The sequence below is a fragment of the Schistocerca gregaria genome, chromosome 1, assembly GCF_023897955.1.
Source record: "Schistocerca gregaria isolate iqSchGreg1 chromosome 1, iqSchGreg1.2, whole genome shotgun sequence".
NCBI classification, from domain to species: Eukaryota; Metazoa; Arthropoda; class Insecta; order Orthoptera; family Acrididae; genus Schistocerca; species Schistocerca gregaria.
This window is the reverse complement of record NC_064920.1, coordinates 199,611,807-199,638,635: the sequence shown is the minus strand read 5'-3', so window position 1 is coordinate 199,638,635 and position 26,829 is coordinate 199,611,807. Positions and strand designations below refer to the sequence as shown.

At 40.6% G+C, this 26,829-nt stretch overlaps 1 protein-coding gene across 2 annotated transcripts in view; it reads left to right on the top strand.

Annotated features, from left to right (window-relative positions):
• LOC126336741 (protein yippee-like 2) overlaps window positions 1-24,916 on the top strand; it is a 566,443-nt gene extending 541,527 nt beyond the window's left edge. For both annotated transcript variants that reach the window (XM_050000740.1, XM_050000749.1), the window contains exons 5-7: window positions 14,195-14,238; window positions 18,494-18,602; window positions 22,670-24,916. In XM_050000740.1, the coding sequence (XP_049856697.1) occupies window positions 14,195-14,238; window positions 18,494-18,602; window positions 22,670-22,759 (243 nt within the window). In that variant the 3' untranslated portion in view covers window positions 22,760-24,916. The remainder of the gene's footprint in view (window positions 1-14,194; window positions 14,239-18,493; window positions 18,603-22,669) is intronic.
• The last annotated feature ends 1,913 nt before the right edge of the window (window positions 24,917-26,829 follow it).

The following is a 26,829-nucleotide window of genomic DNA, read 5'->3' as shown; positions in this document are numbered from 1 at the left end:
GCTCTAGAAAGCGGAAGCCGTACTGCATTCCACGAGACGTCGCTTATTACAGCGGACTAATGTTTCTGAGATAACGTGTAAAGGAAGCGATCGAGGTAAAAATTTATGACAACACCCTCGATAAAGACAGCTTGGAGCCCGACCACCGGAAGGTCGAAGCGGGCGCAACGAAAATATTACTATACATGGCGCTGCAGAGAGCGTCATTGACGTCACTTAAGGCAACATCGCTATATAAGGATGGTAGCAGTAACCATTCGACAGTCACTCCTTGACGATGGCCGAGGAGCACTCGGCCGAAAGCTAGTGGATTTTAAACTACTTGACACCGACGGAAGCTTGAGAGAATTTCATTAGCATACCTTTTCCTAGGTGTTCTATATGCCCCCTTTGAGATTCACGGGATATTTCAATGCGATATTCAAATTGTTCCCACACTGCAGCGAGTATATCTTGAGTTAAGCTTTCACAGCTGCTATTATGCGATGTCTTTCATTCATTATTTGTTGGTTACGGAGTCACATAAACAGAGTCTTTTATAAACTCCCACAAGAAATAGTCACATGCAGTCAGGTCCAGTGACCTTGGAGGCCAGTAACCTGCGGTTGAATCGTTCGGTCCAGTTCGACCGATCCTTTGTTCAGTAATTCTTTTATTAAAAAATTCCCGCACTTCCAGATGCCAGTGTGGCGGTGCACCGTCCTGTTAATGAATGAAGTCGTTTGAATCAGTCTCCAACTGTGGCAAAAGAAAGTTCTCAAGCATATCCAGATATGTGCGTCGTGTAACAGCTTTTTCGGCAAAGAAAAATGGACAGTACACTTTTTCCCGTGAAATTACACGAAACACATTATATTTTGGAGAGTGTCTCTCATGTTGTACAACTTCATGTGATCGTTCGGTACGCTGTATTCTCACATTATGACTGTTCACCTTTCCATTTAAATACACTACTGCCCATTAAAATTGCTACACCACGAAGATCACGTGCTACAGACGCGACCTGTAACCGACAGGGAGAAGATGCTGTGATATGCAAATGATAGCTTTTCAGAGCATTCACACAAGGTTGGCGCCGGTGGCGACACCTACAACGTGCTGACATGAGGAAAGTTTCCAACCGATTTCTCATACACAAACAGCAGTTGACCGGCGTTGCCCGGTGAAACGTTGTTGTGATGCCTCGTGTAAGGAGGAGAAACGCGTACCATCACGTTTCCGACTTTGATAGAGGTCGGATTGTAGCCTATCGCGATTGCGGTTTATCGTATCGCGACATTGCTGCTCGCGTTGGTCGAGATCCAATGACTGTTAGCAGAATATGGAATCGGTGGGTTCAGGAGGGTAATACGGAACATCGTGCTGGATCCCAACGGCCTCGTATCACTAGCAGTCGAGATGACAGGCATCTTATCCGCATGACTGTAACGGATCGTGCAACCACGTCTCGATCCCTGAGTCAACAGATGGGGACGTTTGCAAGACAACAACCATCTGCACGAACAGTTCGACGACGTTTGCGACAGCATGGATTATCAGCTCGGAGACCATGGCTGCGGTTACCCTTGACGCTGCATCACAGTCAGGAGCGCCTGCGATGGTGTACTCAACGACGAACCTGGGTGCACGAATGGCGAAACATCATTTTTTTGGATGAATCCAGGTTCTGTTTACAGCATCACTATGGTCGCATCCGTGTTTGGCGACATCGCGGTGAACGCACATTGGAAGCGTGTATTCGTCATCGACATACTGGCGTGTCACCCGGCGTGATGGTGTGGGGTGTCATTGATTACACGTCTCGGTCACCTCTCGTTCGCAATGACGGCACTTTGAACAGTGGACGTTACATTTCAGATGTGTTACGACCCGTGGCTCTACCCTTCATTTCATCCCTGAGAATCCCTACATTTCAGCAAGATAATGCACGATCGCATGTTGCAGGGCCTGTACGGGCCTTTCTGGATATAGAAAATGTTCGACTGCTGCCCTGGCCAGCACATTCTCCAGATCTCTCACCAATTGAAAAGTCTGGTCAATGGGGGCCGAGCAACTGGTCCGTCAGAATACGCCAGTCACTACTCTTGATGAACTGTGGTATCGTGTTGAAGCTGCATGGGCAGTTGCACCTATACACGCAATCCAAGCTGTGTTTGACTCAATGTGCAGGCGTATGAAGGCCGTTATTAAGGCCAGAGGTGGTGGTTCTGGGTACTTATTTCTTAGGATCTATGCACCCAAATTGCGTGGAAATGTAATCACAGGTGAGTTCTAGTATAATATATTTGTCCAATGAATACCCGTTTATTATCTGCATTTCTTCTCGGTGTAGCAATTTTAATGGCCAGCGGTGTAGAATGTTGCCTCGTCTTGCCAAGTACGAAATTACAGAACTCTACACGTTATTTGCCACATCCACAAAGAGCTTGCAGTAGCTGAATTTTGCATGGTTTCATGTGGGAACGTCGACGCAACACACGCCAGACGGACATCGGGGAGATGTTGAGCTGTCGAGCTTCACGGCGAACGGGTTTCTGCGGACTCTTATGTGAATCTATGGCCGATGCGTTCGACGTCTGTGTCACACACTGGGGACGGCCTATTTCTCGGAATTGTTCGTGCCATCGTCTAATGCCCTGTGATGTAGGAGGATCCAAACCATACCTAGTACGAAAGTAATCCTGAACAGTTTCTAGTGACCCGCTCTGCGCAAAACGTAGCACACAACGCTTTCTGTTTCCAGTCACTATTTTTATTATAACTGAAGTGTGCGAAGACTGCTGCTACCTAGCGGGAACCATGTAAAACTCGAGAGTATGCTCTGTCCAACAGTACGTTGTTCACGCACATATATCCAATAACGGATGGTTATTTTTGATACACCCTCTAGATCGCCGCAAAGACAAGGCTGATCATGGCGACAGTTTGACGTGCACCGCGCAGTAGAACTTTTTCTCGTGTGTCTTGTAACATCACAGCGGAGGAGCTACGCGATACACCTTTCAAGTAAGTATTGTATAGGTTTTACGATAAACCCGCCGTCGAAATCTGTACTGTTGATCAGGTGTCGGTATCAGACACCGCCTTGTTGCAGTAGCGAATAGTGCAGTGGTGGTTACGTAGCTCTGCCGTTGGAGAGCACTAGTGTTGTTGCGGAAGCGAAGACGGGAGCCGGTATCGCGTGGATAGCGTAGCCCGTCTGGGCTCCGTTCTCTGCTGCTGGCGCGTCTCCAATGGTGCTTTGTGTTCCCGCAACGGCGCGACAGTGGTGCGGGAGATGCACCCGGCCCCTCCTAGCCGTGTTCTGGGGAGGGAGGGGGGGGGAGAAGCTCGCCAAGGGGGAGGGGTAGGGGCAGGGAGGGAGTGCGGTGAGTTCCGCCGCAGGCTGCCCGGCAGCAGGTACACCGTGTGATCAGCAGTATTCGGACTTGGCTATGTAGTCTCCTTGCTATCCCACACTTAGGCTTAAAGTAGAAAATAATGTCCGCCAGTAGGTATGCTATTACTTTTGACCAGCTGCTGAGTGCAGCTTCCAGCCAGCTGTATATCTCCTTCGACCATGTCGTCTCAATAGGAGCGACGCTACTTCTGTAGCGTCTTTGACTCTTCTTTTCCTTAATAGAGCTGTTGAACCACACCGTAATTTAAAATAGTTGGTATCTGACTGTTAAGCTCGGCACTTTGGACTGTATTGCGACAAGTATGTCTGCATTCAAGTTATCTGCGAAAAGATCTGAACAACAGTCTACGTTATGAAGCCGCCATATTGGGGCCACGTGGCAGCTTCTTCCACACAGACACGCTGTCTAACGAAAAATCTGTCTTATTTAAACACGTTAAAGATACTCATAAAACCACAATGTCAATTTTCTCGGTAATTGCTGAAAGTTGCATCCACTTGGTTAGGCTGATTGATATTTAAATTTCGAACTTGAGGACGTACCATAAACATAAAAAAATTACAAAAGTCTGATTGCCGTGTTGTCTTCTATAAGTGAAATACTCGTGGTGCTGAGTGCACACTTCGATTTTGTATCGCCTAAATTATTATTCTAAAACTTATGCTTAAGCAATGTACTGTGTATTAAGGGAACAAAGTAATATTATATTAAAACATCTTTTAATAAAACACTAAGCAACCGCGACACGTCAAAAGCGGGAGTGAAAGCTAATTATACTTCAGAGGAGGAGGAGAAAGTAGCAAACTGTGACCCCCACAGTTCAATCCCAGATTCGTTCCTGCAGTGCAACTCTGACTGGTCACTAGCAGCAATTTTATAATGAAAGACGGTACCATCTGTGTGATGCTGCATAAAAATGTCACTGCTGCAACCAATCTCTGGTTTTCGTGTTCGTCACTTAGTTTCCAGGGAACGCAACGTGTTTAGAGTTTCGTCACAGGCATTTATTCGCCCCTTGTTGAACATTTCAAACCATTCTCTCCTATTTCTTTCGTTTGTTAGTGTATAGCCGTATACTTATTTTAGTTACTGGTTCATTTCTGCAGGTTTCATCTTCAAAACTACACTATATGACGAAAAAAGTGAACCACGTAGAAGGGGAGGAGGAAAATAAATGAAAGTGCACAGGTTCAGAAGATGGTTAATAATATTAGAAAATGGCTTCAAACTTACAAAGATTTTGGTAGTATGAGATGTGTTATAGTGGAAGTGGAAGTTTCAGGGAGAGTATAGCATCACTGGTGAAAGTGCACCTTCACTGGCCCATGTAGTGAAACTGGGTTACAGGTAACAGTTCTGTAAAACAATACACACTGACTAGGGATAGTGCACTGTCACTAGTGAATGTATACCGTCACTGCGAAGAGGTAAGGAATGTGAACCATGGCTGTAATAGCAAAACAGTCGCACTTCAAAAGTTGCCTTTATCACCTGTAGTTTGAAAACATATTCATATTATGCAAAATTCATTTATTACAGGAAGGACGTGCGCCATGACAGTTGGAGTTTCATAACACGTTTTTGTTTTTGCAAAAGCATCTCAGAATCTGACATTTTTGCTGGCAGTTGCACCTGAAGAATCCCTGGCCGCTGCCCATAGACTGAGACGTCGCAGCTGTCCTCAGTTTTCTCTGCTGGAACTTTCTCCTCTGAGATTATTCTTAGAGGGCAAGTACTGAACCTGGACCTGAAACAACATGTTGTAGCCGCAGTGGCATATCGTATCGTCCCTTCCACAATTATTTAAAAACAAACAATGTATTACCGTGCGTATAGTGGGCTCAGCACACCATCTCTCGGCCCGATTCAGTGGAAGCCACCGGTCGTTCTCTCGAGGACGACACTCAAGGTCTACCTGGCATCTCCTCTTTCTCTATCGAAGTCTGGAACTCGAACTCTCACAGTACAGCCCTTTTCCTTCGTAGGACTTCACTGATTCAACCATAGCTGCACTGATTTGAACCGTAACTGCACTACTGTCAACCATAACTGCACTGCTGTGTAACATAACAATAACGAGCTGACAACTACTTTCATGCTGATACGTGATAGTAATGCTGGGCGCGCCCTTAATAAATCGGGAACAGAGATGGTACACCTTCAGTAGTGGAGAAAATGCTGCTATACATTTTCCTTAGCCGAAACAGTGATGGTTCACCTTCAATAGTGGATGTGTTTTTCTCAGTTTATGATAAGCTCTCGCTGACCATTTTAGTGATGGTGTACATCCAGTAGGGAAGCTTTACCTTCCGTAATCTTCCACTATAACACATGCGCTGATTCAGTTGGGAAAGGTGTCATAAAGCTGGTCTATCCTCTCCTGAGGCTAGTTCTGTTATCCTGAATACTGGGCCTGCTATGGAGATGACGTCAGAGTTATCGGGGACAGATCTGGGGATCTTGTTGACCACAGGTCTGCTTCAATCTCAGGCAGATAGATCATAAGCACAAGTGCCACGCGTGGATGATCATTGTCCTGTTGAAAATGGCAGCACGATACAATCGGAAGAGAGGTAACAAGCGAGGATCAGGATGCCTGCTATACACTGTTGCACCGTCGAACTTCCCTGACCTGAAGACATGTCCTACACTGTGCCTCTTCAAAACATTGGAAGAAGGGGAAATCCTCCTAGATCACAGCCACGCCCACCGACGACGGTTATCTGGGGTCGTGCGGACCTGTGATTAATCGCCGAACTCAGTGGAAAGCCATTCATCAGCATTCCGTCCTTCCCAGTCATAGCACCACTCCAGACACAGGAGTTGTTGACGGCAGCCAGCCCATGGCAGGATAATTCCCTATTCCGGCTGCTGCTAATCTGCGACCGATGGTTCAGTATGACAGAATGTTCAAGGGAGCCCATTACTCATTCTAGGACGGCGGGCGGGGATGTGAAAGGGTTACGATGTGCATGGTGCACAATACCGCAATCCTGTGGTAGCAGACTTAGTCAGCTGGAACCTTGAGGACGACTATACCTGCTGCGATGTTCTCACGCTGTCTAACATCGGGGCGCTGTCTCACAAATCGGTATGTTGTACGATTCGGCCATCTGGCTGAATGGAGACCCACAATGCAGATAACCTTGTCTCAGTGGAATACGAGGCATCTCCGCTTTCTTTACGGAGCTCACTGAACATGTGACTCTGTTCACGTCCCATATACCCCCATCAGGACGGGCAACAACACTAAACATGGATAGTACTAATGAACTCTACTAGCTGTACTACTTTACACAAACAATTGCAACTCCAAATCATTTACTTAAACGGCGATGGCGTGTACGTGTACGATGTTACACTGAAATCCGACCATGTCTTGTGGATGCTTCACCTTTTTCGTCGCACATTGTACTTCGTGGTAGGGATCTTGTGGTAAAGTACTGCGGGACGAAACTGCTGAGGTCATTGTCCCTAGGCTTACTCACCACTTAATCTAACTAAAACTCACTTACGCTAAGGACAAAACACACACACACACACACACACACACACACACACACACACACACACGCACACGCACACGCACACGCACGCCCGAGGGAGGACTCTAACCTCCGACGGGACAGAGTACTTCGTCATTCACCGCGAAACTTGCATGAGTTGTTTATTTCGTCATACACCGCGAAACTGGCATGAACTGTTGCTGCCTTCATTTCCTTTTCTTTCTCCAGCGCCATCACCCTTCTCCGCGACCTCCCCCTTTCCCCTCCGCCCTCTCCACCCTCCTCCCCCGCACCTCTCCCCTCCCCTACACCAAGCTCTTGAACACCTCTATCCTCGCAGTCTGCGGGACTTTGTAAGATACAGTTTATTTTAGTCATAGAAAGCACAATAGTAAAATGTTTCAACTGGCAAGCACAAACTGTGAAACAAAACGTCGAGGAAACCACTCGACCTTGGACAGGAGCCAGACATCAGTCTGCACGGCGGGAATGCGCAGTAGGTCGTTACTTCCTGCCCTGCCGCCTCACATACCGATTGCAATTTGTTAGAACCACGGCTGCGTTTAGTTAGACGCAGGCTATCTCAAGCCTGCAACCTAGAAAGAAGAAAACTTTTTTTAGTACTACATTGCGGGCCCCCTCAAGATTTTTAACAAACGAAAACGCCATTATTCTGTATTGGCTTCTTCTGTTGAATTTTTCAGCGGAAATGTGATACGAATCAATTCAGCATTCACTTTTTATATCTCGCGATCCCTAGCATCGTATTCCCAGTGGAGCTCAGCGAAAGATATGGTACTTCAATTGGTAAAATGGCAAAGGAATTTTAAAAGAAGAGGGAATGGAATTCTGGCAGTTTGAAATGCGTTCGATTTCTTGGAAAACCAATGATTTCTTACATACTTCACGTCTTTAAAGTCAGTACCCATAACAAGTGAAAGTCTGTTCTAAGATCGTGATAGCTGTAAGTGTGCCTGACACTTTTGATCGATCACAAATAGCATTTGAAAAAGGTCATTTTCAAAACTATGAAACTGACAAAGAAAACGCTTTCAACCTTTTTGCTAGAATTTAGGTTTGAAGTTTTGGCTTCGCCCGGTATTCAAAGCGATGAGACAACTGCGTTACGAAGATATGTCATATAGTTTTATTAGAATGAATTGTACGCGCAAACCAATTAGCCAATAAGATTATTTAAAACGTTCATTTTCAGGCTAGTTATATGGGGAAAGTTTTATATTTAAATTAAATACCGGTAAAATTTGATTGATACTTTCCTCTTATTGTCTTGCGTTTGCTTAACGAACTTTAAGTTTGCAACATACTATTTTTTAATTGAAGTATCAAACTCTGGAAGGACTTCAATCCCATTTTTGAAAAAAAATATTGGCTTTTGTTTTGTTGTTGTAGTTTCAAATCTGAAGACGTGTGTTGCAGCTCTCCACGCTGTTCTGTCCTGCGCAAGCGTCTTCATCTCTGCGTAACTACCGTAACTTACACCCACTTGGACCTGCTTGCATTATTCAAGCCTTGATCTCCCTCTACAGTTATTACCCCAGGCTTCCCTCAGTTACCTAATTTATAATTCCTTGATGCCTCAGGATGTGTCCTACAACCGATCCATTCTTCTAGTCAACTTCTATCATAAATATCTTTCTTTCCCAATTCGATTCAGTACCTCTTCATTTGTTACTCGATCTACCCATCTAAATAATCCTAATCATTCTTCTGTAGCAGCACATTGCAAGCACTTTTATTCTCACCTTGTTTGAACTGCTTATCGTCCGCACTTCATTTCCATACAAAGTCGCACTCCACACAATTACCAGCACAAAAAGCGTCCCCGTTTCAGAAACGCTTTTCTTCAATTGACACCTGCATTTTACATTCTCTCTAATTCGCCCATCAACATTAATTTTCTTACCCAAATAGCGAAACTACTTCCGTGTCTCATTTCATAATATATTCCTCCGAGCATCACCTTATTTAATTGGACTACACACCATTACACTTGTTTTACCTTTGTTTGTGTTTACTTTATAATACCTTTTCAAGACACCACCTGTTCCGTTCAATTGCTCATGAAAGTCCTTTATTGTCTCATACAGAATTACAACGTCACTGGCAAACTTCAAAGTTCTTGTTTCTTCTCCCTGAGCTTTAATTCCCTTTCCAAATAACATCTTCATTTCCTTCACAATTTGTTCTATGTACAGACAGAACAGCATTGCGAATAAGCTACAACACTTCCTTCCCAACTCCGTTTCATTCCCTTCGACTCTCAACTGCAAAGTGGTTTCTGTACAAGATGTAAAAATAAGCTTCCGCTACCTATGTTTTATCCCTACTACGTTTAAAATTTCAAAGACTGTAGTCCAGCTTTTATTAAATTTACAAATACTATAAACTTATGTTTGCCTTTCTTGAATCTGTCTCGTAGGGTGAATCGTAGGATGAGTATGGCCTTCCGTGTTCCTACATTCCCAACTTACACTTTGTGTTCGTCCCATTTTTTAAGTCGTCTATATTTCCTTTTGCTTGCTTCATTTTTATATTTTCTCATTTTGCCGGTTAAATTCAATATCTTCTGCGTTACAAGGGATTTCTACTACGCCTTGTCTTTCTACTTATGCGATCCTACCTTCCGTCAAAATTTCATCTGTCAAAGCTAACCATTCGCCTTCTATCATAACCCCTTCCCGTGTTTCACTCCAGCGTTGCCAAATGCTCCCTCTGAAATTCCCGAAAACGTCTGGTTCTTTTAGTTTAGCCAGCTTACATCTCCTTAATTTTCTACCTCGAGTCCACATCTGCCCCTGTAAATTACTTACAATTACCCGTCTTACCACTAATTTGTGTTTCATAATGATGTTCATATATCGTTCTGAATACTTCATGATTTCAATTATTATAAAAATCATTAATTCATCAAATCGTATGTTGTACTGTAAAAAATTTTTACAACTAAATATTAAGCCGTAAATGATGCGTTGTAGGTGTTTAATTTGAAAAGTTCTCTAATTTTTTGTTTGTTTTGGTAGTTAATTAGCACAAAATATCCCGCCTTAGGACTTCATCCCCAGATTTAGCCGTGGAGTCTGTAAAACGACAATACGGCCCTGGTGAGTGCACATGACCCAGATGGGGCCAGACACTGACAATTGACAGTTCGGCAGATGGCGATAGAGAGAATCCAGCAGGGAGTCGCGGCAGCTCGCCAAGGTTTCGCGGGGTCTAGCAGATACTTTTCTTAACTGCTTCCGCCAGAGCGGCGCTATTTCTGGCCCTGCTGCGCTAATGGCTGGGGAACAGCGGCGCGCTCGGGCTGTGGCGCACTGCACCCTGGTCGATAGCGCAGCCGCATCGAACCCAGGACTGCGGGTGCAGACGCCCGCGGCTGAGCGACACGGCTGCTGCGGTCTCGTGAGCCTTCCGACTGTCAATCGTGGTGTTTCCGAACACAGATAATTTAGCCCTGACATGAAGCCGCACCAGGAAGGGGCAGGGGAGGGGGGACCTCTGCCGACTGTTTTGTAATAAGGGCAGCCCTTCAAATTTCATCCAGATGTAGAAACGGCTATGCACATAGTACACAGATCTAGTGTTAAGAATATTTTTTAGCCTCCTGTGGTAACATAGCCATATTTTTAAATTAATGGAACAATTCTTAAAGAAATTCTGTTGGGGTATGATCGTGCAAATGAAAAAAGTATTTGAGATTCAGTATTGGACGAATATATTATAAATGAGAGAGTTTGTGTTTGAGTATGTTTGTTGCACAGGCCCGCTGAAATATCTGGACAGATTAAGATGAACTTTGGCATTGAGAGAGCCTGTATCTTGAATTAACACATAGGCTACCTTTTATGAAGAAGAAGAAGAAGAAGAAGAAGAAATAATTCCATGTTCCCCTTGTATGGTCAGCGTGACTAAAAATTTTATAAATGTTAACTATCAAATGAATGCATTCAGTTTAGAGAAGAAATTAGTTTTCAGTTGTTTTGACAAATGAAATAAACACGTACGTAAATATAGGACAACAGAAATATTCCTGTAGGACAAAAGCGTCACTAAATTTCGTAACAACGTGATTTATGCGCATGAAAATATTTCGCAGCACGTAGAATGTTTCGGAAGTGTATTGTGTTGTGATAACTATCGGGATCATTTAAATAAGATTCAAGGAAATATGTTGTCCGCATCTTGTGGTCTAGTGGCTAGCATTGCTGCCTCTAGATCATGGGGTACCGGGCTTGATTCCCAGATTTTCTATGCCTGGGAACTGGGTGTTTGTGTTGTCCTCATCCTTCTTGACAGTGGCTCGATCGGGTTTTGTAAAAATTGGACTGCATAGAAATTGGGACTTTGTGCAGGCACTGATGACTGCGCAGTTGAGCACCCGACACAAAAGAAGGATAAATGTTAAAAGTGGCAGTTATTCATCTGGGCACCCCATGTTTTTCACACAGGCTGCTCAATGTTGACTGCTTACTTGTATTTAGAGCCAGAAATCTCTTCATAGATGCAGAAAATGGCAAGCCACGGAACATTATTTATAGAGACAAATTACAGTAGACTTCTGGTTCTCCTTAAACACCAAGACACTACTATGATCTTTTCTGTGCTAGGCATATCACAAACCATTGTGAGATTATTTACTCCCTTTCCTGGCACGTTTTGTAATGTGCTACTCGGTCAAGCAAAAATTGCACTGGCCATATAACTGTGTGCACCTGCTAGCTACATCATTTAAAGTAGTCAGTATTCTACTTCCACAACCCATTTTTCAGCAAGTACTGGGCCACCGAGGACAACAAACAAAGAAATAAAGCAAGGAACGTCGTCCCAACTATAGACATAGATAAGAATCTAAAAACTAATTCTCCCAGTAGGAACTGAGAAATGTACATTATGTGAATTTATTTAAGAACAGAGAGGCTTATCAGGCTAAATTATGCAAGAAATACAGCATCTTAGAAAGTAGAGGTCATGCAGGCCCTAGAAACTGATACGTAAGCATCAAACAACTGTGCTGCTTCAAAGAAAGCAGAAGAAAAGAAAATATCACTGAAGTAATCTATTCCATTTGCCTCGAGCAGTAACATGGTAGACCATGGTGAAACTATTCGGAAATATTTATGTGAGTGTGTGAGAACATACGATGAAAATTTGCTAACAAAGATAACTGATAAATATAGAAAGTATGAAGAAAGCAAAACAGAAATTTGTATTAGCTGTAGTTAATACATTGCTTGTCATCCTGGCAACAAAACTGTTAGCTTGGGGGATATTGTCCCACTCCTCTCAACGTGGTTATCAGTTCTTGCATGGTTCGGGGACGGGGTATTCGTTGAGAAATATGTCTGGCCAGAGCATCCTAGGCATGTGCTATAGGGTTTAGTTCTGGGTAGTACGCAGACCATTCCATATGTTCAGTATCTTTACTTTCAAGTGTGTTGGATACCGCAGCAGTCCTGTGTGAGTGGGCATTGTCATCAACAAACAGTCTGAGCCTACTGCACCCCTAAGCAGATGGACATCATCCAGAGTAATCTCCATGCAATGTGACTGTGCTGCAACGATACCTTGCGCAAAGCTATGCAGCAGTGTTCAACCATTGTGTATAATGCCTGTCCACAATGTCTCCACACTAACTCACTAACTGGTGGCTAGAATCATTTACCACAGTGAAGAAGGATTCATCAGAGAACATCACTGTGGGCCATTGTTGCTGACCCCAACCAAATTTCTCCCTACACCAATGGACGCTTTCTCGACATTGACTTGGTTGAAGTGGAATGTTTGGAGCATTATGAGCAAGGCCTTCCAGCTAGCTCAGGATTTTGATAACCTAACATATGAATTGGACAGAATTTGGCACAATATCTCTCTTGAGAACATCCAACAACTCTTATCAATCAGTGTCTTGCTGATTAACTGCTTGCATAAGGATCAGAGGTGCAGCAGTGCATTATTGACTTCCTCAATAAAGGAAGCTCTTTCTCTTTAATAAATTTTCCAATTTTTCTGAAATTGTAATCATTTGTTTGTCTGTACAAGTGCACCCCATCTACTGATTTCTGTCCCATTCGGATAATTCCTTCATGTTCTTTTTGTGTGCAATGACACAAATGGCGAGGTTTGATTGATCAGTGCAGTAAACAACTTCAAGACAATAGCTAAATACGGAATCCTTTCGCCCAGAGTACTAGTCTACCAAGATCTTTATAAGAATAGGAAAACATTAGGAGGGATACAGAATGAAGTGTTGGACCAGGCCATAAGTTTTAAATGCTTCATTTGTAGAAATCAGGGACCCACTTTTGAGTCTGGATCTGGCACAGATAAAATTTGTAGAGTAGTTTCAATGTTCTTCCACGAATACATCTAAAGTTCTTATGTGACTATTCTGATGTGATGTTCGTCTCTTTGTATGGGGTGTTTGGGTGTGCAATTTTCTTCTCTAGTGGTATTAAATATATGTAACCAACTTTGTGTGATATCTGTTATGCTAAAGGGACTGTCAAGATAGAATCACAATCATTAAATCACTTTGCAGTCTCACTCTTAGATCCTTGATTGCAATTTATGTGGATTATAAAAAAAAATGTTCAAATGTTTGTGAATTCATAAGGGACCAAAGTGCTGAGGTCATCGGTCCCTAGAGTTACACAGTACTTAAACTAACTTATGATAAGAACACAACACAACACACACACACACACACACACACACACACACACACACACACACAAAACTGAGGGAGGACTCAAACCTCGAGGGAGAGGGGCATTGTAATCTGTGACACGGCTGTGTAGGGGAATTTACAACAAAGAATTCTTCCTGAAGCACTCAGTTTTTGTCTTATTTAAACTGTTTATTTCTATCTTAAATAATCCCTGGTGAACTGCAGACTGTTACTTCGGTTCAAGTAAATTAGAGCATTATAATTCATTCTTCTTTACTTCCTGTTTGCATTGTCACTGTGTTGTTGAGTGGTGTCATTTATCAAACGGTTCACTGACAATGTGTAATTATATGTTGAAACTTCAGGCAAATGAATGCAAATGTTAAGTACTACTACACTGAATAAGTTAATCCTATAATTTCCAAACAAGGAGTTAAGTTTTCAATAACAGCATTTCTACAGTGGTAGAGTAGAAAGGTGTTGCTACAAAGCTTTGTTTCTGTAAAGTGTGTGTCATGAAAAGGTGATTTATTTATCACTTTTATAGACAGCAAATATGATTTAACTGGCTTGACTTGGACAAATTATTTCTGTTGCAGTCCTTCCAGGGCAGCCAAGGAAGGGCTTACCTCTTCAATTCAGTGTAAGTAAAAAGAAAATGATTGAGTCTTTGTGTTTCTAAAAATACTTTTAACCAGAGTAATATTGAAAAAGTCAGATAATCAATACTTGATGCTGAACGGTGTGGGACAGTAGAGACAAAGTAGGTATTTCATATTATTCCAATATGCAGTTTAGTATTACAATTCAGTACATCCTTCTGCAAAGTGCAAGCTTGACAATATTTCAATAGCTGCCTATTTCGGGATTAAGCTCTGGGATACAATTGATTAAAATGAAATACACAACTTTAACATGAAAAAGTGTAAAAGAGAGTTGGTGAAACATTACACAAGAACACAAAGCAAGATTCCTGCTATTATTGGAGATAGTGAGTAAAATACCTCACATGTATTTTTAAAATAACATTTTTTTCTGCAAAAATGGTGAAAAAATCAAAACTCCTTCTTTGGTATAGTCATTTCATAGAGTTGCTGTAGATATGCTGCCGTTCACACCGATTATCAGTATACAGGGTGGTCCATTGATAGTGACCGGGTCAAATATCTCACGAAATAAGCATCAAACGAAAAAACTACAAAGAACGAAACTTGTCTAGCTTGAAAGGGGAAACCAGATGGCGCTGCCATAGGTCAAACGGATATCAACTTCGTTATTTTTTAAATAGGAACCCCCATTTTTTATTAAATATTCTTGTAGTGCGTAAATATTAATGTTTTAGTTGGACCCTTTTTTCGTTTTGTGATAGATGACGCTGTAATAGCGACAAACGTATAAGTACGTGGTATCACGTAACATTCCGCCAGTGCGGACGGTATTTACTTCGTGATTCATTACCCGCGTTAAAATTGACCGTATACCAATTGCGGAAAAGGTCGATATCGTGTAGATGTATGGCTATTGTGATCAAAATGCCCAACGGACGTATGCTATTTATTCTGCTCGGTATCCTGGACGATATCATCCAAGTATCCGGACCGTTCACAGGATAGTTACGTTATTTAAGGAAACAGGAAGTGTTCAGCCACGTGTGAAACGTCACCCACGACCTGTAAAAAATGATGCCCAAGTAGGTGTTTTGACTGCTGTCGCGGCTAATCTGAACATCAGTAGCAGACAAATTGCATGAGAATCGGCAATCTCAAATACGTCGGTATTGAGAATGCTACATCAACATCGATTGCACCCGTACCATATTTCTATGCACCAGGAATTGCATGGCGACGACTTTGAAAGTCGTGTACAGTTCTGCCACTGGGCACAAGAGAAATTACGGGACGATGACAGATTTTTTGCACGCGTTCTATTTAGCGACGGAGCGTCATTCACTAACAGCGGTAACGTAAACCGGCATAATATGCACTATTGGGCAACGGAAAATCCACGATGGCTGTGACAAGTGGAACATCAACGACCTTGGCGGGTTATTGTATTGTACGGCATTATTTTATCGATGGTAATCTAAATGGTGCATTGTATGCTGATTTCCTACGTAATGTTCTACCGATGTTAGTACAAGATGGTTTCACTGCATGACAGAATGGCGATGTACTTCGAACATGATGGATGTCCGGCACATAGTTCGCGTGCGGTTGAAGCGGTATTGAATAGCATATTTCATGACAGGTGGATTGGTCGTCGAAGTACCATACCGTGGCCCGCCGTTCCCCGGATCTGACGTCCCCGGATTCTTTCTGTGGGAATAGTTGAAGGATATTTGCTATCGTGATCCACCGACGACGCCCGACAACATGCGTCAGCGCATTGTCAATTTATGTGCGAACGTTATGGAAGGCGAACTACTCGCTGTTGAGAGGAGTGTCGTTACACGTATTGCCAAATGCATTGAGATTGACGGACATCATTTCGAGCGTTCATTGCATTAATGTGGTATTTTACAGGTAATCATTCTGTAACAGCATGCGTTCTCAGAAATGATAAGTTTACAAAGGTACATGTATCATATTGGATGGAACAACCGAAATAAAATGTTCAAACGTACCTACGTTCTATATTTTAATTAAAAAAACCTACCTATTCCCAACTGTTCGTCTAAAATTGTGAGCCATATCTTTGTGACTATTACAGCGCCATCTATCACAAAGTGAAAAAAGTGGTCCAACTGAAACATTAATATCTCTTTACGTACTACAAGAATATATAATAAAAATTGGGGTTCCTATATTTAAAAAACGCAGTTGATATCCGTTTGACCTATGGCAGCACCATCTAGCATGCCAATCATAGCGCCATCTGGTTTCCCCCTTCAAGCTAGACAAGTTTCGTTCTTTGTAGTTTTTTCGTTTGACGCTTATTTCGTGAGATATTTGGCTCAGTCATGATCAATGGACCACCCTGTATACTGATGTTTGAATGAATTCCAAGAAGTTTTATTTGGAATAAAATTAAATTTCATACCCTAATAGTGTACAAGAAGATGAAAATTACTATTGTTTATAGAAGCTGTGGTTGTTAAAACTGTCACACTAAGAACTACTTAATTCCATACTTTTCAAATTCGTTTTATATTTTAAAAATGTTATGCTTTATGTACATTGTCATATCTTGATCATCACCACTGCATCAAATGAGCTGCATGCAGGTGTAACAACGTAAATACACTATCTGATCAAAAGTGTCTTGACATGTGTTCGTAAACATTAATATGGCTTACATCCATTCTTCACCTTTGATGACTTGAACTCTGCTGAGGACACTTTCAATGAGTTACCTGAAAGTTTGTGAAGGAGTGGCAGCCCATTCCTCCGTAAGAGCAGAAATCAGAGGAAGTAGTGAATTTGGACCCAGGGTCTGGAGTGAGATCAGCATTATAATTCATCTCAAACATATTGAATGGGGGTTCACATTTGAGTTCTACGCATGCCATTCCAGTTCAGGAATGTTATTTTCAACGAACCACTGTCTGCTTTATTGCAGGAAGCTTACAAACGTAAAAACAAATACTTTACTGTAAGATAAAAAAAACTACATCCTGTACAAAAGGCACTCAGTGACACCAAAATCTGCTACTGTGTAACATTCAGTACCATGCTGCTTCAGCCTGTGCGTTGCAACATGCTCAGATTTTCCTTTGCTTGCTATTCAAAAGCTGCTTGATGCATTAGTCGTGGAATGTATCCTACCACTCTTTGACAGCAGTCCTCCTGATGTTATCTAATGAGTGATGAAGGACCACACAGTGATGCACTGCAAGTTTGAACTGTTTCCAAGCATGTTTAATTGCGTTCAGTTGAAAGATGTCACGGGCTATTCTGTTGATTTCTTTCCTGTCTTTTGGAGGAAGGTATACATGATATTGGCATAATATGCTTATGCATTGTCATCTTGAAAAAATAACCTATCACCAAAATGTTGATTGTAAGGGTGGCCAATATAGGTCAGAGGATCCAACACCGATACTGCACAGCCATAAAATTATGCTCAATAATGCTGAGAGGAATACAACATCTGTACATGATACTGGCCAAAAACACAATTGATCTGGTGAACCTGTGGGACTGTAAGCCTGAGACGTACATTAGTACCTTCACACACTTCTGTGATGATGATCAGGTGTCAGGCAATTCCTAAACTTGTTACTGAAGAGAACCTGATGCCATTGATCAAAATTACATTCTTGACATTACCTTGCCCACCTTCTTCATGTACGATACTTTTAGGGGGTTTGACTGCTATTTGTAATGGAGATATAAAGACTAAATTAATTGTAAGGAGACAATTGGATAGTATCTTTGTTGATGCGGCCCTTCCAACTGCATTGAAAAAGGCATCGCGCAGTTCTGTTACACTCTCCTAAAGGTATCTAGGAAGTAGAGGTCATCACCTTTTGCTGATGACCACAGACAACCTCTACAGGGCATGTGTTTCCTGTCTGACAATACTGGAATATAATGGAATAGTTTCAATGATGATGATGCATTGTATGCAGATCCACTGGGCTACTTCCTGTCCTGACAACCTTTCTTGCTATAAAGTGACATAGTGTTCATGGTCTAAACTTGAAATGACCTTTTGAGGCAGGTTAATATACTGAGTAGTGAACATTCTACCACTCACACCACTGAAATGCACTGAGAATGTAGCTGTACTTCTTGAGATTTCTTGTGATCAACATAGTATAAAAAAAGATGTTTCCAGTCTTGATAACAAACTGTGCAAGTCATGATGATGACAAAAACTTAGATTTGAAAATTTTGTGTTTGATTACATATGAAATACTCTTTGTGCCAAAACTGACTTTTGCATTTGTTGTTCAGGGTGAACGTGGGATGCGGCCCTGCAGAAGAGAGAGTCCTGCTCACAGGACTTCATGCTGTTGCCGATATATACTGCGAGTGCTGCAAAACAACACTGGGGTGGAAATACGTAAGATAATTCAACTAATATCTTTTTAATAGAAAAAAAAAAGACCGCAAAGAAAAAGCTATTTCCCAGTAATCAGAACGTAAGTGACAAAACGGACAGCTCATAAATAGACTTTTGCTGTACTGTAATAGTAAGAGCATGTATATTTTTGAGCACATCATTTGCAAATAACAACAGATATTCATATTCCAATTTTTCATTGTTAATAAAATCAAGGTCAGAAATTTAATTCTAATTATGAATTCATCATGCTGCAATACGGTGCTTCTAATTTTTGCCATGAGACAACAGAACAGGTTGTATGAGAGTTGTCCAGAAAGCATAGAACTTTTTGTCATAAGTAAATAAAAACAAAAGATATTAGTGTAAAACTTTATTTGCAAAGTTACAGTACCACACTCTATTTTTTACATATTGTCACAATAATTGTCAAGGCACTTATTGTAGTATGGGACTATTTTTTTCTGTTTCTATGTTGTACACTTGTAGTGCCAAAGATTTGACCCAGAATGTCACTGTTTGTTTAATATCTTCGTTGTTTGTGAACTGGCATGCTTGTGATCGCTGTGCTTGGGGATCAGCACTAGGTGTAGTAAAATCATTTTTTGCACTCTGAATGATCCTGGTAATTCATGTTGGAAGAAATTGTATTCTCTGCCTGGGAACTGGATGTTCGTGTTGTCCTCGTCATTCCATCATCATCATCATCATCATCATCATCAAACTGTATTCCTGTTCTAGCTTGAGAGCCTCAGACTGTTCCATTCTTGCATTGCTTTCTACAAGTGTTTTCATTCAGTTTCCCTGAACCATTCCATAACTGAAAATTTAATTCTTAAACATCATAATTATTAAACATGTTAAGTATTGTAATTTACTTGGTTTAAAAAATGGGATACAAATGCAGTCTGAATACAGAAATCTGATTAATGTCACCATTGTTCTGAAAAAACACTCAGTGTTATATTCCACTGAGTATGCAGTCTAGAGTTCTGTATAACCTGACTGTTACTGCTGTGTTTTGCATAGCTAAGATTGGTAAATAATTTAGGAGCTACAGCAGTGTTATGAAAAGGATATAATGCTACTCACCACATAGGGGAGGCATTGAGTTGCAGAGAGGTGCAATGAAAAGGCTGTTAAAAGGCCTTCTTCATAAATTGCGCACGCGCGCGCGCACACACACACACACACACACACACACACACACACACACACACACACACACACACACACACACTTTTGCACAAGCAAAACTTGAATACCCATCGCCACTATCTCTGTAGAGAGAGAGAGAGAGAGAGAGAGAGAGAGAGAGAGAGAGTGTGTGTGTGTGTGTGTGCGTGCGTGTGTGTGTGTGTGTGTGTGTGTGTGTGTTGCTACCACCTGGTAGCACTGAAGTGAAATCCTATCTATGCACATCATAAACCATGCATGTTGTTTATCAAAACCATATGTATTTGACCCATAAGGCAGCTACGTCACATGAGTTGTGCATGCGCAGAAGCTCCTTAAAACATGCACAAATGTGCCATATATTTCAGATTGCAGCATCTCTGTTAAGATCAACAACATTCAAAGAAAAATAACCAATAAATATGTAAGGTGTCGAAAGTTAGGATAGTCATGTGCTCTTTTGCTCTTACACAGCAGCAGCCACTGCTTATACTGGAATATCATTGATTTGGATTTAGCATTATGGCAACAAGATGCAAACACAATTTAACGTTTGAAAAGGACATGATGCAAATAAACAATTTGAAAACTCATGCACTGTGGCTGACAATGCACTGAGAAATAATGGTCCCAGGCCAAATATATTTGCTCCTGAAACTGTCCCCACAGTCTCTGGACTTATTCAGCAACATCTCAAGAAATCTGTATGAAGAACTGCAGCAGGGACTGATTTGAAGTGAAGTATTCCATCATTCAAGCAATCCTGAGAAACTGTCTACACATATTTTCATTCAAGATCCATTAGTTCACACACATACCAGCAGTGTAACAAACGGGATTGTGAACCAGATTCTCAGAATGATTGATAATGAAGGATTTGATGTTGGCTGCATCTGCTTTGCACAAGGAGCCCATTTCCAGATGAATGAGTGTGTGACTAAGCAAAAATGACGATTTTGTGGTTCCCATTAAGTGTGAAGCAAAATCACTGCATTCTCCCAGAGCTACTGTCAGTCTCATGGTGTGCAACAGAAGCTCTACCAACCCTTTCTTTGTTTGGGAATCAAAAACTAATGAACACTACATTGCAGTTCTGTAACAATTTGTCAATACACAGCAAGCAGGGGAAGGTCGACCAGACAGGTGGAAGTAAGATGAGGCTCAGTCACATCACACTGAACAGATGTTTTGTGTTTTTGATGATTACTGTACTTCAGGAGTAGAATCTTTGCTTTGAGTTGTCCTGAATTTACTGGTGGACATGTGGATTGGGCTCCACATTCACCAGATGTGACTCCTTGTGACTATTTTTGGGGGCACATAGAAAGACACTGTCTGCTGTGACTGTCCCATCATACTGGAAAAACTTATATCATTTATGTCTGGCATTTTCCTTTGAGGCATTACGAAATGTCGTAGCATATTTTGTTGTTCATTTGTGCTATTTCTCTACTGCTAGTGGTGGACATTTGAACTATACAGCATACAGTGCCATCTGTTATCAGCTTTTTTTCTGTGCAAAATTCTTATAGCTTCTGTGATAAAATACTGTGTGTTGCATGCTTCCATCAATTTTTGTTTTCATGTTCTTTAATTTTAAAATCATTGTATCTTTTGTTGCACCATTGTCAGTCCTTCACTCAGTAGAATGTATTGCTTGGTGTGTTCTTTTCACCTGTCTTTTTAAAAAGATTAGTTTCATTAATCTCTCTGACCCTCTTGAATAATTTTGTGCTGAACAGTAGTATTCAATAGCAGTAGACACTATTTTGAGTTTCTTGTTTATTATTTCTTACTAAATGCACGTATGCTGTAGATCCTGTTCCTTGGACATGCACAGAGTTATTTGTTCAGTAGTTACAAAGATTTTTTTTAATGTGCATAGCTAACTGGAGAGTGTGCCAAAACTCTATAATTAAAGTCTCCTGTGACCTGAACAGGTCCTTACAGTAAGGATTATTACTGTATTTGGTTGTTTTCCTAATTTCCCTTTTCTGTAGTCTGAAAACCGTACTAACTTTTGTGCAGAAAAGCATTCCATTGGTAAGAACTGAGTTAAAATACCAATAGAACTTAACTGTATGGCATTGGCTGTTACTCACTGATGACAACTTCAAGGGCACCTAATTCTGATCTCCTGTTTGTGAGTAACTTTCGTGTTCACACTCTTTCAACTGATAATAAATACATATTTGTAGAACTTCAGTGTATGCTATGCAAATACCAACTACATTTAAATTTCCGGTGTCATTTTTTCCTGTTCAAACTGAAATTTATGGCATTTGTTTTATGTCCAGTGTAGCATCATTGTAAACTTTTGTGAGGGATTCATATACTTTCACTGCAAGGAGACCTCTTTTCTTTCAGTGGCTATAATATTGCAGTCATCAGTAAACATAATTTTATCCCTTGTAATTGAGTTTCACTGGAATTTCCACTTTGGATGAACACAATGCTGGGTTTCTCAAATGAAAATTGAATAAACATGTGTAATGTACATGAGGCATGCCTTACATGATCCAAAGGCAGTAGTTCACACATTACTCTTTCTTTTCTTGTTAAAGTAGCACACATGATAAAGAGCAGAAAAATGTCACCTCATTATTAAAGTTGATTTTAGTTTGCAGAAATGCAGCAAGACAATGATAGTGACAAGTGAAATGCATTTGCTGTTATAACTTCTATTACCTGCCTTGTAATAATGTCTATATCATGTAAGGTTTTGTGGGTTCTTAATCTTCTCCAGTGAATCAGTTGTTAGTATTGCTTTTGAGTGTTTGTATTGCTGGGTGGGGTCATTTACAAAACATTCCATGAACAATTGCACATCCTAGAACTATACAAATAAATAATAAGTTGTTCTGCATCATCTTTTTGTTTTGGTGTTCCAGGAACATGCTTTTGAATCAAGCCAGAAGTATAAGGAAGGCAAATACATCATCGAGTTGGCTCACATGATAAAAGAAAATGGTTGGGATTGAACAACAGTTTAGCCCAATGTTGCGTCATGGGAGGCTCCCAGATTGTCCCACACTGCATGCATGCTTGGATGATCTTCTGTATTGTGAGAATTTAATTTGTGCTGAAAACCAGAAGAATAGAACCAGTGAAGGAAATGAACCATGACATTGTGTGGTAACACACAAGACTCCACACATGTGTGCCTGCACCCAGTGGTGTTAGCAAAGAGAGTGTACTGAAAGGAACAGAAGCGCTCTTCTTGGTCTTAATAAAGAAGAAAGTAAAAGTAAATATACGTTACAAGAATGTGCATTCGACATCGACAGAGACAATTATAAGATACGTGTTACTTGATGAACAGGCTCTAGAGATAAGTTACAGATTTCTATGCTTAGTTTGCACTGTTCATTGTTTTTATATCTATAAAAGAAAGCATTAAATGTGGGAGTTGGTATTAGACCTATGGACGCAAAGTGAAGTCCACGTTGTTTTATCTATTGGGTACCTGGCGGCAGAAGGAAGCGGAGTGTTATGCATCCGCAGAGATCTGAAAAGTTATATTATGTACTTACTGTGTGCCAGGTGAGGCGATGGCCACTGACTGCACACTCGGCTGTAGTGCTGAGGCAGAAACTACTTTTCAGTTTGTGTGAATTAAGTCTGACAATTTGCTTACTGATAATGTTTTCTCCAGATATGCAGTTGTGGACTTTACCATTGCAAGTTTAGCTTGATGTGATAAGTGGTGGCAGTCTTATCTTTTATTTGCATCAGAGTGATCTTGATTAATTTATACAGTTATTGGAGAGTTTGATTGATGAATGCTGTGAGCTTTTTTTGACACTTTAGACTTAAGTGTACTTAAGGAAGAAAATTCAGTTTAAAAAGCTTTTAATAATTTGAATAATCATGTCTCACTTTGCTGCAGAAAAGAGAAATTGCCATCACAACTCTTTTTTGGTAACCCAGTCTAGTCTTTCAGTCTGTGCATTCATTATTATTTCCCTTGTATTAGATAGTATTTGTACGAATTTTTGTTTTTCTTTATGTCCTCTTTTTTTTTTTCTTTCCTTCTTTCAGTCCTCACATGTTTAATTTGGAGGTAGTTCAGGGGTAGATATCATCTTTCCAGAGTACAGTGAAAACACTTACACTTTGAACTTCATCATTCGAATATTTTCTTTCTACCAATTTCATGTTGACATTGTCAGATGAATGGAACATTTTATTTCTTTGAATTTTTTTTTTAACGTAAAGGAGCAGAAAAAATGCGTAATATATCCATCCATGGAATTTTGGTGATGTCAGTACCGATTATTTTCTTTTTATCCTAACAGTGCAAGTGATATATGTGGAACAGTTTTTCAGTGTCTTTGATACTGTAACATGTGATAATCATTTTATCTGTGAATTATTTGCTCCATGTGTGTACCAATGTGTAGACTGCATAAACAAAGGCAGAAATAAATGTGATTGAATTTGATATTAATGACCACATAATGTATGTTTTTTTTGTCCTTGAATAATTTTTTATACATTCAGTTCATAGTATTTTCAGTTTGAATAGTTTTATAACAAAACATGCCATATTTTTATGTATTAGTGGTAAGTTAATTTTATAATCAATATGCTAAATCTGCAAAAAATAGTAGTGCTATCCACTTTCATTAGGAAGCAAATTAGCATGTGCATCATTGGAGTTTTTAAATTTGATATGTCTAGAAACTAAGATACCTGTGTGTAAATGTGAGAACTGTCTTAGGTGATATTTTTAGTTTTATATACTGGTACTTGTATTCCTAATTTCTTTTTTCTTTCGGAATTTGCACAAGATGATATAGGGCTGAACTACGTGCATACATATTCTACATTTTCTTACAATACAAAAACTGTGTCACTAAACTTATTTTCTGATTTACTTATAATGCTGGATAAAGAGTAGGATTGTGTGTGATTGAAATGACTTTCTGTTAGTATATTTGTATTTTCACAATTACATTTTCCTAGAATTCCCTTATATAGTATAAATGTGAGAATATTATTCAGAAATATCTGTACACAAATGTTATATTTTGTATGTATCAAATGCTATGTTCTAGATTCTAACTCTTTAAAACTGGTAATCTAACCAGAAAACTAAATGAAATAAATTAAAGAGCAATCTCAGTTACAAAATCTGAAGTGTTTTATTAATACTTGTTTCACAATTGAATTTTCCATTACAGATTCCCAGTTGGTGAAAGTGAACACATTTACCAGTTTTGTTTTGACTGCACAGTTATACAGGGGTTGGACAAAAATATGGGAACACCAAAAACACAACATATTACCATACTTTATACAGTGTGCAAACCCATTGCCATTCAAAACATCTTCCAGTTGTCTTAGGATGGATACACCCAGATCCTTTGTGGTTTTGAAGGATGTCTTGTACCATTCTTCCTGCAAAATAGTGGCAAGTTCTGGTAATGATGGTGGGAGTGGATCATGCACACTCCTTTCCCAAATAGACCACAAAGGCTCAATAATACTGAAATCTGGTGATGGCGATGGCCAGGGGAGATTTGGCATTTCCTCCTTGTGCTCTCAAAACTAATACTGGATGGTGCGAACTGTGTGAACAGGGCCCCCGTTGTCTTGGAACAGAGTGCCACTATAGGGGAACAAGTATTGTACCAAAGGATTGATCTGATCAACCAAATTACACACACAAATCTTTGGCAATAATGTGACTTTGTAGAGTAACTGTGGCCCATGGAATACCATGATATTGCTGCCCAAATCATAACCGAACCCCTGCCCTATTTTACTCTCCAGTGTAAACTCATTCAGAAGTTGGAAACAGCGTGGAAAATGACACACACAACTAAATGACTTTCTTCCATTGCTCCACAGTTGAGATCTTATGGCTTCAGCACCACATTTTCCTGTTACGAACGTTTTAATCACTTAAGAGTGGTTTTGGAAAATCAGCTTGCTCTGCGATTTCCTGCTTGTGGAGCTCCCTTTGTGTTGTTTCGGCTCTGACTGGATTTGTGAGTGCAGCACTCAGTTCTGCAGTAACTTTTGCTGCTGTCATTCTCTTTATTTTTTTGTCACAAACCTGCGACCATTTGTCATGGTCACATGATCACTCGGCACATAATTTCGTCCACATTTTAACATAGCGGGTGATGTTTCTTCCACTTCCCCTATGTGTGGTATATATTTTTGATCTGGGTATGCAGTACAAATCTTCAAAGAGGCACTGGATCAAACACCAAACCTTTCGGCCACCTTGGTTACAGAAGTGCCCAATCTGTCAGTGTTAGAATTTGCTTTCATCTGACATAAAGCACTCAAAACTACACAGAGCACAGTTCTTACTGTGAATGGCACTTGCAATGTCTTGAGGTTAGTGCACAGGTGTCATTTGTGGTCAAAAATAACAGCAAAACCTACAGGCATAGCTAGAATCTGCATTTATTTTCAAGGGTACATTTCTTACCATGTTTCCATATTTTGGTTAGACCTCTGTATATGACATTCTTTTTGCAGAATTGGGAAGTTTAGTTACTCTGGTATGTTCCCCAGTACAGATGCTCTTATTCCAGAATGCAGCATAATTACCCTGAAAGCATATTGGGAGAAATTTCTTGGTACATTGAATGACTCGAGAATCCTACATGTTGCTCTCTAAAACTATTAATAAAAAAACAAAGTTTTCTATGGCAAGGATTTGCCATCTGTTTACCAACTCTTCTCATAGCTTCTCCTCTGCCATCTACAGCGAGTTATTCAATCTCTCTCTCTCTCTCTCTTCATCTCAAATCCTAGGTGAATGTCGTACCAAATTGCGGTGACTTGCGAGTCAATGATGATGAAAATGACTCACTAATTTCCCCAAACTTATTGCTCGCTTTTACTACTCAAGAATGCACAATGCTTGAGGCAGTGGATTTGTATTTGGGCGGCATGGGAAATCTCCACTCAGCCACACAGGTTCACATTAGGGTTTCCGTGATTTTCCTAAACTTTAGAGATGAATGTAGGGATGGTTCCTTTCAAAAAGATGTGACAGAGTTCCTCTCCCATTATTTCCCAGTCTGTG